Genomic DNA, 13,075 nt, shown 5'->3' with positions numbered 1-13,075 from the left:
TTGCGCGTTTTATGTCTGAGGGATTTTCAGCGCTAGGGATTTGGAAATTTATCTATCCTTCCATACGAAGTCGTTTTTTTGGTGCTTCTGTTTTACGATGTTTAAAAAACGGTTAAAAAACGACGTGATCGGTTAAAGAAGTAGTCGGTTAAAATTTAGATCGGTTATGTTATATCATTTAACTGGAAATATTATCAAGTACAATAACATATTAGGTAGCGCTTATATAATGTAATAAGTAGCGCTTATATAATAAAATAGGCATTTAACCGGAAATATTACAAAGTATAATAACATATTAGGTAACGCTTATATAATGTAATAGGTAGCGTTTATATTGACCTATTTTCTCATAAAACCGATAAATTTCAACCGGTTACATTGTAAATTGACCTATTACATTATAATTATCGGTTTCGATGTTTTTGGATCGATATAATTTTAAATGTATCGACACTTTATGCGTGCACCTGTTTGTGCTTTCATTTTGGAAAAAAAGTATCGACACATATTTAAAGAGTGTCGATACATAATGTAGATATATTTGCTAATTAACCGGTATATTTTTACCGGTTACATTGTAACCTATTAATAATTATCGATTTCAATGTATTGGGATCGATACTTTTTATAAATGTATCGACAGTTTATGCGTACACCTCGTCTGGACAAATGTATCAACACAAATTTAAAAAGTGTTAATATTTTATGTTGACCTATTCTCTCATTAACTTGGTATATTTCTACCGGTTACATTGTAAATGTATTGACACTTTATGCGTGCCTGTCGTTTGGCCATTCATTCTAGACAATAAGTATCGACACAAATTCTAATAGTGTCAATACGTTATGTTGACATGTTTTATAATTAATCGGTATATGTATACTGGTTACATTGTTAATTTACCTATTACATTATAATTATTTGTTTCGATATTTTTGGGGTCGATACTTTTGGAAAATGTATCGACGCCTATGTTTACATATGTATCGAAACAAATCTTTGTGTTTACTAATTTTGTCATTAAAAAGTATATTTTTACCACCTACATTGTAATTTTACCTATTACTTTAAAGTTATTGAATGTTGTAGTTATTGTACATACCTGAATATGTCCTGCAAATTTAATGTTGTACCCACCCTTCAACTATCACTACCAATACCACATCCTATTGAAAGCACCACTGAAACATGTTGTTCAATGAACCTTTACTTACATCTCCATCAACTCCTGTTGGGATCACTGAAATTGCACAACAATTTTTTACCATGGATCATACTGATGCAGACAATGTTAAGCCTACCGATGAATGTCATGAAGTACATAATATTGATGAATCTGACATGTTGGTTGGTAAGCTCTTCTTTTCACGTGATAAAGCTTGGTACTTTTACAAGGGATTCGCACGAGAACATGGGTTTAGTGCACGTCGGGGAACAAAACGGCTTGACATGGAAGGGAATGTGAAGACACAAGAATTTTGTTGTTCGAAAGAAGGATTTCGAGAATCAAAAGTCAATACCGTTGATCGTCAACGTGCTCATACGCCAATCACAAGAACAAGATGCAAGGCTAGAGTCATAGTTACAACAACAAATACAAACGATCAATGGGTTATAAGTAAGTCTTATCAGAAACATAATCATGCATTGTGCACACCTACTATGACACCATTTATGCGTTCTAATAGAGATGTAAGTAAGGCTGATATCGATGAGGCAACAACATTGAAAAAGGTCGGTGTTGACACGTCACAAGTAATGAACTATTTAACGCAGCAGGCAAGGAGCTATCATAATGTTGGATTTACACATAAGACCTCTACAATGCACTTCAAAGAGGTAAAGCAAAGGAAATCGCTGATGAGGATGTGAATGCGCTTATTGCTTACTTTGATTATAAGAAACATGATGATCCCAGGTTTTTTGTGACATACTCGGTAGACGAATCAGGGGCGCTGTATAATCTTATTTGGTCGGATTCTACATCGAGATCAGATTACGTATGCTTCAATGATGTAATTGCGTTCAACACAACGTACAAAGATAATTTGTATGGTCGAACAATTATGCCTATTATCGGTGTCAATCATCACCATAACACAATTATGTTTGCTACTTCCATAATCGCTGACAAGACGTCCCAATCTTTCGAGTGGATGCTACATAATTTTTTAGAAGTCATGATGAACAAATCGCCTATTTCAGTTGTCACCGATGGGGATAGGGCAATGCAGAGGGCTATCAAATCTGTTATCCTAATGCTAAGCACAGATTATGTTTTTGGCATCTTTCTCACAATGCACAAGCTAACATTGGTGACCTAAAATTTACAACAACATTCTCAAAATGAATGGCTTCACGGTGGACAACCGACGAATTTGATATTTAATGGCGTTCAGTTGTTTCAGAATTCAATGTCGAAAAGCATCCATGGGTGATTGAGAAGGGAAATACTCGGCAATTATGGGCACAAGCATATCTAACCAGTCATTTCTTTTCTAATATTCGCTCAACACAAAGGTGTGAGTCTATGAATGCTTCACTCGCAATTGCACTGAAACACAAGAAGACATATTTAGATGTTGTTCGTGCAATTGAAGATGGAATTAGTAGAATGTGTCTGAACGAGTTGAAAGCGGATTACTTAAGTTCCCAGACGAAGCCCTTCCAGATCACAAAACTGGTTGAATTTGAAAGTCATGCTTCTGAGATTTTTACGCGTGAATCTTTTCATGTGTTCCAAGAAGAACTTCAACGGGATACATTGTACCAGATTCAGGAAGAGATTCAGTCCTTATCATATGAATGTCAATATTTTTATTTGAAAAAGTACAAAGAAAAAATATGACATTTGAAATTATTTTTGATTCTCGTACGGAAACCCTAAATTGCTCATACAGAAAATTCAAGACCGTTGGACTTCCATGTCGCCATCAACTTCACGTTTTGAAGCACTTGGATTACACATATTTTCCCGGGTCTTTGATTAAAAGTAGGTGGACTAAGGATACGAAGGCTTCTGCACCCAGTTTTGTTGAATTAAATGTGCCTCCAGAAATAACGCAAATGGCAAGGTTTGCTTCTCTACGTGCAACAGCAAGTATGTTATGTTACGCTGCATCAAAGACAGACGCGTCTTTCAAAACCGCAAGAGATGAGATTAAAAGACTAACAGAAGAATTTGAGAACTCGTTTGGTTTGAATGATTCAGTCAATTGGAGCAGTGTATTAAACAACGTTCGTGACCCTCAACGAAAATAACGCAAGTGAAAAGAAGTAACAAAGAACAAGGTCAAGGAGAAAATTAGGCGATGTGGGTTCTGCAACGGTGAGGGACATAACAAACTAACATGTCCTCAAGTCAAGCTGGGCTTGAATACAAGCACGCAACCTACTTCAACTGATTTTTTTTTAAGACGGAATGGAATGGTCATTCAATCCAGCATATGATGTTAGAGACATTTGGAATAATGCAGACAACGATCTCCATATATCATAAGTATCAACATGAATACTACTGTGTATAAGAAATATGTACAACAACCTATTGTTATTGCTAAATTTTCTCATCTCATACATAATTGCATTCACATTCAAATTGTCAGTACGTTAAGTATTGTAAACCACAGTATTCAATCTACGACTTTTAACTATTATATGTAATGTTCAATCATGTAGTCCTTACGTTGTAGGGATTTAGTCCCTAAACCCTCAAAGAAATCTTATCTTACCAATTCTTATCTTACCATTTAGACCCTGAAAGGTTGTTTTATTGGCTATGCAGTCAACGTGATTATGAGCTTCCTTTATCATTTTGCATTCAGTCAGACTGTAGAGATTTGAAATTTGTAATCAATTAAAAGTTCTTAAAAACTTGAATCCAATTACCATTTCAAGAACAATTACATGAATACATTGATACTTATTGGTCGCTTTCGATTTTCTTCAATGTTGATACACTTAGGCTCCATTTGAAGGTCATCACCGTCGGAGTGGAAGAGTTCTCTGCCTTTAGGGTTTTTCGATTTGATTTTTGTATATAAATAAAGAAAGGAAAAAAACACGCATAATTTTAAAAGTGTCGACACATTATATTGACCTATTTTCTATTTACACCGATAAATTTCAATCGGTTACATTGTAAATTGACCTATTACATTATAATTTCCGGTCTCGATGTAATTGTGGTCGATACTTTTTATAAATGTATCGACACTTTATGTGTGGACATCGTTTGGCATTCATTATGGACATAAAATATCGACACAAATGCAAAAAGTATCGATACATTACGTAGACCTATTTGCTCATAAAACCGGTAAATTTAAACCGGTTACATTATAAAGTGACCTATTACATTATAATTATAGGTTTCGATGTATTTGGGGTCGATACTTTTAATAAATGTATCGACACTTTATGCGTGCACATAGTTTGGGAATTCATTATGGATAAAAAGTATCGACACAAATAAATAAAGTGTTGATACTTTATGTATACCTATTTTTTCATAAAACCGGTTATATTGTAAAGTTTACATTGTAAAGTGACCTATTACATTATATCTATGTATTTCGATGTTTTTAGTTTCGACACTTGTTATAAATGTATCGACACTTTGTCGTGCACTTGGTTTGGAAAATACATTATGGACAAAAAGTATCGACACTTGTTGGATTTGTGTTGATACTTTATGTATACATGTTTTCTCATAAACCGATGTATTTAGGCCGGTTACATTGTTATTTTACCTATTACATTATATCTATGTGTTTCGATGTTTTTAGTATCGACACTTGTTATAAATGTATCGACACTTTGTCGTGCACTTGGTTTGGAAAATACATTATGGACAAAAAGTATCGACACTTGTTGAATTTGTGTCGATACTTTATGTATACATGTTTTCTCATAAACTAGTGTATTTAGGCCGGTTACATTGTTATTTTACCTATTACATTATATCTATGTGTTTCGATGTTTTTAGTATCGACACTTGTTATAAATGTATCGACACTTTGTCGTGCACTTGGTTTGGAAAATACATTATGGACAAAAAGTATCGACACTTGTTGAATTTGTGTCGATACTTTATGTATACCTGTTTTCTCATAAACTAGTGTATTTAGGCCGGTTACATTGTAATTTTACCTATTACATTATATCTATGTGTTTCGATGTTTTTAGTATCGACACTTGTTATAAATGTATCGACACTTTGTCGTGCACTTGGTTTGGAAAATACATTATGGACAAAAAGTATCAACACTTGTTGGATTTGGGTCGATACTTTATGTATATCTGTTTTCTCTTAAATCAGTGTATTTAGGTCGGTTACATTGTTATTTTACTTATTACATTATATCTATGTGTTTCAATATTTTTTGTATCGACACTTTGTCGTGCACTTGGTTTGGAAAATACATTATGGACAAAAAGTATCGACACTTGTTGGATTTGTGTCGATACTTCATGTATACCTATTTTCTCATAAAACTGGTAAATTTAAACCGGTTACATTGTAAAGTGACCTATTACATTATAATTATAGGTTTCGATGTATTTGGGATCGACACATGTTATAAATGTGTCGACACTTTTTTGTGCATTGGTTTGGAAAATACATTATGGACAAAAAATATCGACACTTGTTGGATTTGTGTCGATACTTTATGTATACTTGTTTTCTCATAAACCAGTGTATTTAGGTCAGTTACATTGTTATTTTACATATTACATTATATCTATGTGTTTCGATGATTTTAGTATCGACACTTGTTATAAATGTATCGACACTTTGTCGTGCACTTGGTTTGGAAAATACATTCTGGACAAAAAGTATCGACACTTGTTGGATTTGTATACTATATGTATACATGTTTTCTCAAAAATCGGTTTATTTAGACTGGTTACATTGTTAATTTACTTATTACATTATAATTATATGTTTCGATGTTTTTGGGATCAATACTTGTTATAAATGTATCGAAACTTTTCTCGTGCACTTGGTTTGGAAATATATTATGGACAACATATATCGACACGAATAAATTAAACAAATTCATTATGCACATATCACTAGAGTTAATATTTGAAAAAGGTAAGTTGTTACCTTACAAATAGAATTTGATGTTTTCTCCCGATACATCCATTGAGTAAGTTGTTTTTTGGATGGATGGAATTTTGATTTAGGGCTAATATTTATTGTGGAGCTGAAATTTATATTTAAATTCAAACTTAAATTGAAATTTAAATTCAAACTTTAATTATAAATGAAATGAAAATGAAATGCCATGTTAAATTGAACATGGAAATTACATAGTTGATGGGGTTGTCACACTTGTTACATGGAAGAGATAGATAGACCCATCTAAATGGAACATTTACTGTATAAGTCACATGTTATAATGTAATATTCATATTAAAAGACACAGTTACTATGTTATATGATTTAGTTTTTTTTAAATAGAATGAAAATATACACACAATATAATCAAACCAAAACATACATACACAACAAATTTATAGATAACAATGTTCAAATAATGTACCTACAACAAAATTAATCCAATGGAAAAGGGTTATCGCTAACGAAGTCTGAAACATTAGGTATCTTCAACAAATTTTCCAAATACTCGCGTATTTTACCACCTTTTTCTGAGGACATAAATAAATAATTTCAATTATCAAACTAATCAGGTGCAATTTTACTAACAAGAAACTAAATGAGCATAATCAGGAATAAATTTGTGTCATACTTAGAGCATCGTCGTCCGAATGGGAAGCAACGTCGAAAGAATGTGGACATATGTAATTGTTTATCTAATAAAAAAACATAAATTGTTAATCAATCAATCTATGAACAACTGTTTAACTATGAAAATATGGCATGAATGTAACTTACCAGATTATGAATCATTTTTCGTGATGAATCATCGACCAACAGTGTATTTAGGGCGTTAAAATCAGTAAACTCGTTCCAAACATCATTGAGATCTTTACAGTAGGTAAACTTATCTTTTGTTTTGCACTTACTTTGATCCTGTTTACAAACAATCGAACGTAAATATGTAGGAATCTTAGACAAATTAAAGTTAGCAAAGTGTAATGACAATCATCTTACCCAAACGAATAGAAAGTGGCCAGAGAACAAACGCAATTTATCAAGTACATGGTCCATGTTATGCCTGAGATTGTAATCAAGTTTGAATGTTAACATTTAATTGTATATTAACGATTTTGGCTATAGTAATTTGAATTGCTCAATAGTTTTAACCTCATATTGGATGACCAAATGGCAACAACAAAATTCTGTAAACAAAAATGCATAAATTCATATAATCCATTTCTGAGGATAACATTTGCAACATGAAGAAAATGATATTAAAGTTGTACGCTTATATGTTAAAATAATGGATATAACAGAATTGAAACCTTCTGGATGTCTTGGAATGTAAGCAAGGACAACATTGACATCAAAAATTACTAGTTTTCTTGCAGGCGGCATTGTAGACACGATATACTTGTTTGGATCATCATCTTCATCTTCATTGTCATTTTCATTAACCGTTTGGTTGTCCACATTTGTTAAAAGAAAATAAAATACATTTCAGAACGTGTAAATGTTTAGAAACATAAATAATTAATTACCTAACTCGTTTGATGTCGTTGGCGTAATTCTTCACGCAACATGGAGACTTCATTGCACAATGATAAAATATCGGCTCGCATTCCGCTCACAAGGGAATCAATATGCTCCCGAAAAGTGACCATGTATTACATCACTGTCGTAATTGTGACATCCTGTCCAACTTGAGCTTCTGTAGCTTCTTCCATCATTGTGTCTCCCATTGGTTGGTCGTCTTCATTATCCTCCCTCTCTAGATCTAATCCGACATTATTGACACGCTCCAATCGACTTTTTCAACAAAATCATATCCCGCTTTTTTAATAAATAACATGTCAATCTTGCGGGTTAATCGAACAGGGGAGTCAAACAAAAAATCAACTTCTTTCTTATTCAACAGATGGGTGATGACACATCCATATGGTAGTGAAGTTGAAATTGATGTTCCCTTTGTGACCATATATACAATTGTATTAAAAATCAGTTTAGCAATGTTTGGAGCCGTTTTGGGTTTGGATTTATACTTTGTTATCCACCAATAATCGCTGTCTCGAATCGTTGAATGTTTCCCCCCACTAGGCCGAATAAACCAAGTCAGCATTTTGTGAAACACTCTCGACTCTACATTTAGGTGAATTGGGCTATTTCTAGCAACCCGTTTAATTGTAGACCAATCTACATCATTTTCATCTGAATCCCCTTTTTCGCTACACTTAAACCCTTCGTATATTACACAGGATATTTAGCTATGCTTTTATATTTACACCAGATATGTTATTTATATTTAATCGATACAACTACCTATTTAATCGATACAACTACCTAATTGTCGATACTTTACTTCAAGTGTCGATACTTTCGATATGATATTTACCTATGTATAGATAATTTATTACGCGTACTTATTAAAGTATCGACACTTTCAACATATTCGGTAGCGCTTTACCGGTTTTGTCATTTTGAGACTAGTTTTGTCATATTTTTACCTATTATATTGTTATGGATCGATACATTTTTTTAAAAGTATCGACACTTTATAGGCGCTATAACTTCTTCTCTTTTAAATTCCAAAATTATCGATACTTATATTAAAGTATCGACACTTTCAACATATCCGGTAGTTCTTTATCGGTTTTGTCATTTTGAGATCGGTTTTGTCATATTTTTAGCTGTTATATTGTTATGGATCGATACATTTTCATAAAGTATCGACACTTTTTAGGCGCTATTACTTCTTCTCTTTTAAATTCAGAAAGTGTCGATACTTATATTAAATTATCGACACTTTCAACATATCCGGTATTTTTTACCGGTTTTGTCATTTTTGAGACCTGTTTTATCATATTTTTACCTGTTATATTGTTATGAATCGATACATTTTTTAAAGTATCGACACTTTATAGGCGCAATAACTTCTTCTTTTTTAAATTCCAAAAGTTTCGATACTTATATTAAATTATCGACACTTTCAACATATTCAGTATCATTTTACCGGTTTTGTCATTTCGAGATCGGTTTTGTCATATTTTTACTTGTAATATTGCTATGGAGCGATACATTTTTCATTTGTATCGACACAAACCGACAAGCTAAGTTTGTTGGTTGCCAAATTTTTTAATATTTCTTCATGATTTAGACCTACTACATTATTATTACTCAATATTTCCAGTAGCACTAAACCGAATTTATTAAATATATTATAATATATCTAGTAACACTGTATATTAACCGTATATTAATCCATCTTTTCTAAGACAATCCCTCGTTTTTTATTATCTTAGTCGCCTTTTTCTTCCCAAATATAACTAATAAATATATTAAAAAATACTCAAAAGAATTTAAGTAAATATATATCATTAAAAGATGTATAAAGTTTGAGTTTTATATAAAATTTATAAATTTTATCATTATCCAATTTTTTTTAGTGGAGATTGACTTAAAAAATTTATAGATCAAAATTAGAGTGGGATTGAAAACGTTATATAGAAGGTGAATTTATTCTAATGAAATTTGAGTTCAAATAATTATATAATTAAAATTTTTGAATTGAGATTAAATGAAAATGGACTATATATCTTTGAAATCTTTATAATATTTTTTATTAGGAATTTGTTGACGTGAATTGTGTTAGCAAAACTGGGGACGTGCAACGAACGTTTTATTGTAACGAGGTTTTAGTTTAGAAAGAGAAATTCTCAACTGATTCGATATTGCTTCAATGAATATCTGATTTATGTAATAATTGAAGTTGTAGAATTTGTTTTTAATTTTCTTAATCGATTATAAGACACATATTCTCTACCGACATAATTATTCGAAGTTAAATATTTTAATAAAAATAACATTCATTTTTACGATTATAACCGCTTAATAAATTTAATTCAATACCACACTTTACTCGAAGATTAAGAGTTTCATCAACTTTTACAAATTATATTTTATTCAACTTGATTGCATTTAATAATGTGATTGGTTTAGGCTGTATTAAGTTTTTATTTTCTTTTAACTATGCTATTTTTTGTTTGAATTGATTGCATTTAAATTTCGATATACAATAACTAACTTGCATACATAAAATTATGAAGTAATTAACGAGAAACCCTCATATGTTAGGGTGAGAAATGTTCGATCAAGTTGAGTCAAATTGAGTTAAATTATTCGAGTTTATGAGTCTTATTTTATAACTTAGATTTAATTTAAAAAAATTTCGAGTTGTTTGAGCTTCTGTTTAAATCTAAATGTAAATATTTATAATGTTATAATACTATTTGATTATAATTTAAACAGTTTTCTGTAACTATATATAGTACATATATATTTCTTAATATTTTTTCATATGTGATATATATATCTCATATAGAGTCGAGAGACTCGACTCAAACCTGAAAATTAATTCACTAATTACTAAAAATTTCAAATTTCTAGAATTATCAAAGTTCTAATTTTTAACTTGGCTCGAATATAAAATTAATATGAGTTGAGTTTTTTTAAATTAGGTCAAGTCAAATATATCAAAATTTCAAATCAAGTTGAGTCAAATATAAAAGTTTGTATTTATATATAGATTATAGACCATACCCTTTTACGTTATCTCAAACTTATAACAGATTGAACAAGGTGACTGATGAAACCAGGGAAGCAATGGCTCCATACGCAAAACTTAACCTGGTGGCTCCATCAACCTCTATCTGAGTACTGAATTTGCAAGAGTTTGTGGAAGGATTTTGATTTACAATCATGCCTAAACCCTCGAAGTCACAGGCCTCTTCATGTTGATCATTCATTTGGTAGTAACTGTTAAAAGCATAGGAGGTCTTACGCTTAGGTTCGAGACTGGAACAAGACGCGCCATCCTGGAGGGCGGTGCAGTCGGATTTGGAGCAAGCCCAACTCGTCCGGTCGTCGATCAAGTTTTGGTCCGTGGCATAACTTGCCAACACGCACCATTGTTTAGGCAAGTAGTTCACCCCTTTGGCACCCACTAATTCCTTGTGAGCTCCGTTACCGGACATGTCCATTGCGAATTTCGGTTTTCCATCGAAGTCGAAGATTCCCCAGTGCCTCTCGAATTTCCCTGGTTCGATGCTCTTGGTGTCCTCATCGAACAAGCCGAACAGGTAGACTTCTATTTCCCCGGGACGAAGTGGGGTTCCCTTATCACTTGCTAAAACCCTGAACAGACCGTCGTAGAACTTCTTAGCATTGCCCTTATTTGCTGATTTGTGGCCATCTGTTGGCCACCCAATTTCCCCCACAATGATTGACAAATTTGGGGTGCCGGCGTTCTTCAACGCATAAACAAGAGTGTCAAAGTTAGCCTCAAAAACATTGGTGTACTGAACATTTTTGTCCTGAATGGCGTACCCCCCGTCAAAGAAGGCGAAATCTGAAGGAAAGTCGCTGTTCAAATAGAGACTAAGGAAAGGGTATATGTTGACCACAAATGGGGAATTATTATCCTTCAAAAAGCGCACAATCTTGTTCATGAGGTCCCTTATATCACTGCGGAATACTCCATCGCTCGGTTTGTCCGACCTTGATTCATAAACATCTGCATTAAGAGGCATTACTGCTTTGATTTTTTTCCCTACACCTTCTTCGTTTAGTGCCCTCTGAATGTTTTTCATCGCCGGGAACGCCGTTTTGGTGAATCTCCCTTTGTAGCTAGTCAAAAACGGCTCATTTCCAACGGCAACGTACTTGATATTGACACCTCCGTGGCGAAGATGCGATGTGCAATTTTCTTGGACCCATTCCTTGGCATATTCATAGTCTATAGACAGAAATTCAAGTTGATCGTTTGGGATGCCAAGCATGACCTCGATCCCCGTTCCGGCCAAGAAGGCCACCATACGAGGATCTGAATCGAAAAGCTTAACCTTTTTAAAGCCATTATCATTAAGCAGTTGAACCACTATTTTGGGATCAATTGGATGTGACGTCAACGTACCCCAATTCACACCAAGGTCATTGGTATCTGCAACAACGTTGACGCTTGTTGCGACCAGGATCAAGGCAATGACCCATGTGGCTGACATGCCTTCGAGTCAAATTCCTCGAGGTTTGGAACGGTAGTTTGACTCTGCCTCCAAATGGTTGAGTTGGCAAGGATGTTATATTTGAAGGGGAAATTTAGTAACTTGTTGATGTAAAATTAACTACGGTAGAACGATAATTTAGAGAGTGTTGGGCGTTTTTCTGGTTGTGTTTTGCCTTTTATTTCCTTGTCTCAAGATATATAGAGGAAATCGTTAATAGATTAACCGGATTTTCTATTTTTAGTTTGTTCAAATAATGAACTTTCTAATACACCCATCAATATCGGTTGATTATTTTCATTGGATTCAAAATAGATATTTAGTTAATTTAAATTCTAATCTCGGTGGTTAAATGAATCGTTATTGTTCTAAGAGATCATTGGCTCGAGCATCATCGATTACAATATGTTAACAAAACGTTCATTACCAAATAATTGAGAGTATATACTACTCAAAATCTATTACTGATATTGGATTTGAGATACAAAAAAATCTACAGTGAGTAGATGATATGTTAAACTGTAAAATCAATTAAACCTTTCTACTGACCATTGTTCTTAACTCACCAATTTTGATTGTTAATTATAAATATAACAACAGCATGTCAAAACATGACACGCTTTATATTTATCACTGAAGCAACAATTAATAGTTATCGATCAGTGGGCAAGCGACGACAGGTAGAGGCAGCTCATGAGGGCGACAATGGCGATGACCGACCATCAGGTGAGGCGAATGTGTTGGGATTAAAAATTCATGAGATTTTAGAAATATTTTAAGATTTTGTTCTAATTTAAAAAAAAACATATAAAGACATCACATGTCGTATTTTAAGTGATTGATGAACTTTTTTAACGTCTATTACGATTGAGCACCTAAATGATAACATTGAATTGTTATTATTAA

General features: G+C 33.0%; 1 protein-coding gene across 1 annotated transcript; it reads right to left on the bottom strand.

Annotated features, from left to right (window-relative positions):
* Positions 1-10,729: 10,729 nt before the first annotated feature.
* On the bottom strand, positions 10,730-12,197 carry LOC120165607 (glucan endo-1,3-beta-glucosidase 8-like). Its single transcript, XM_039175087.1, has one exon. It carries the CDS (start codon positions 12,167-12,169, stop codon positions 10,730-10,732), a length of 1,440 nt encoding a protein of 479 aa, XP_039031018.1. The 5' UTR covers positions 12,170-12,197.
* Positions 12,198-13,075: the final 878 nt, after the last annotated feature.

The sequence above is a fragment of the Hibiscus syriacus genome, unplaced genomic scaffold (genome assembly GCF_006381635.1).
Source record: "Hibiscus syriacus cultivar Baekdansim isolate YM2019G1 unplaced genomic scaffold, ASM638163v2 tig00111584_pilon, whole genome shotgun sequence".
Lineage (NCBI taxonomy): Eukaryota > Viridiplantae > Streptophyta > Magnoliopsida > Malvales > Malvaceae > Hibiscus > Hibiscus syriacus.
Note: the sequence above shows the minus strand (reverse complement) of the source record. Positions and strands in the feature narration are given on the sequence as shown.

Excerpts from the sequence above, each read along its gene's own strand:
- LOC120165607 (XM_039175087.1), bottom strand. The coding sequence starts at position 12,169 with ATGTCAGCCACATGGGTCATTGCCTTGATCCTGGTCGCAACAAGCGTC.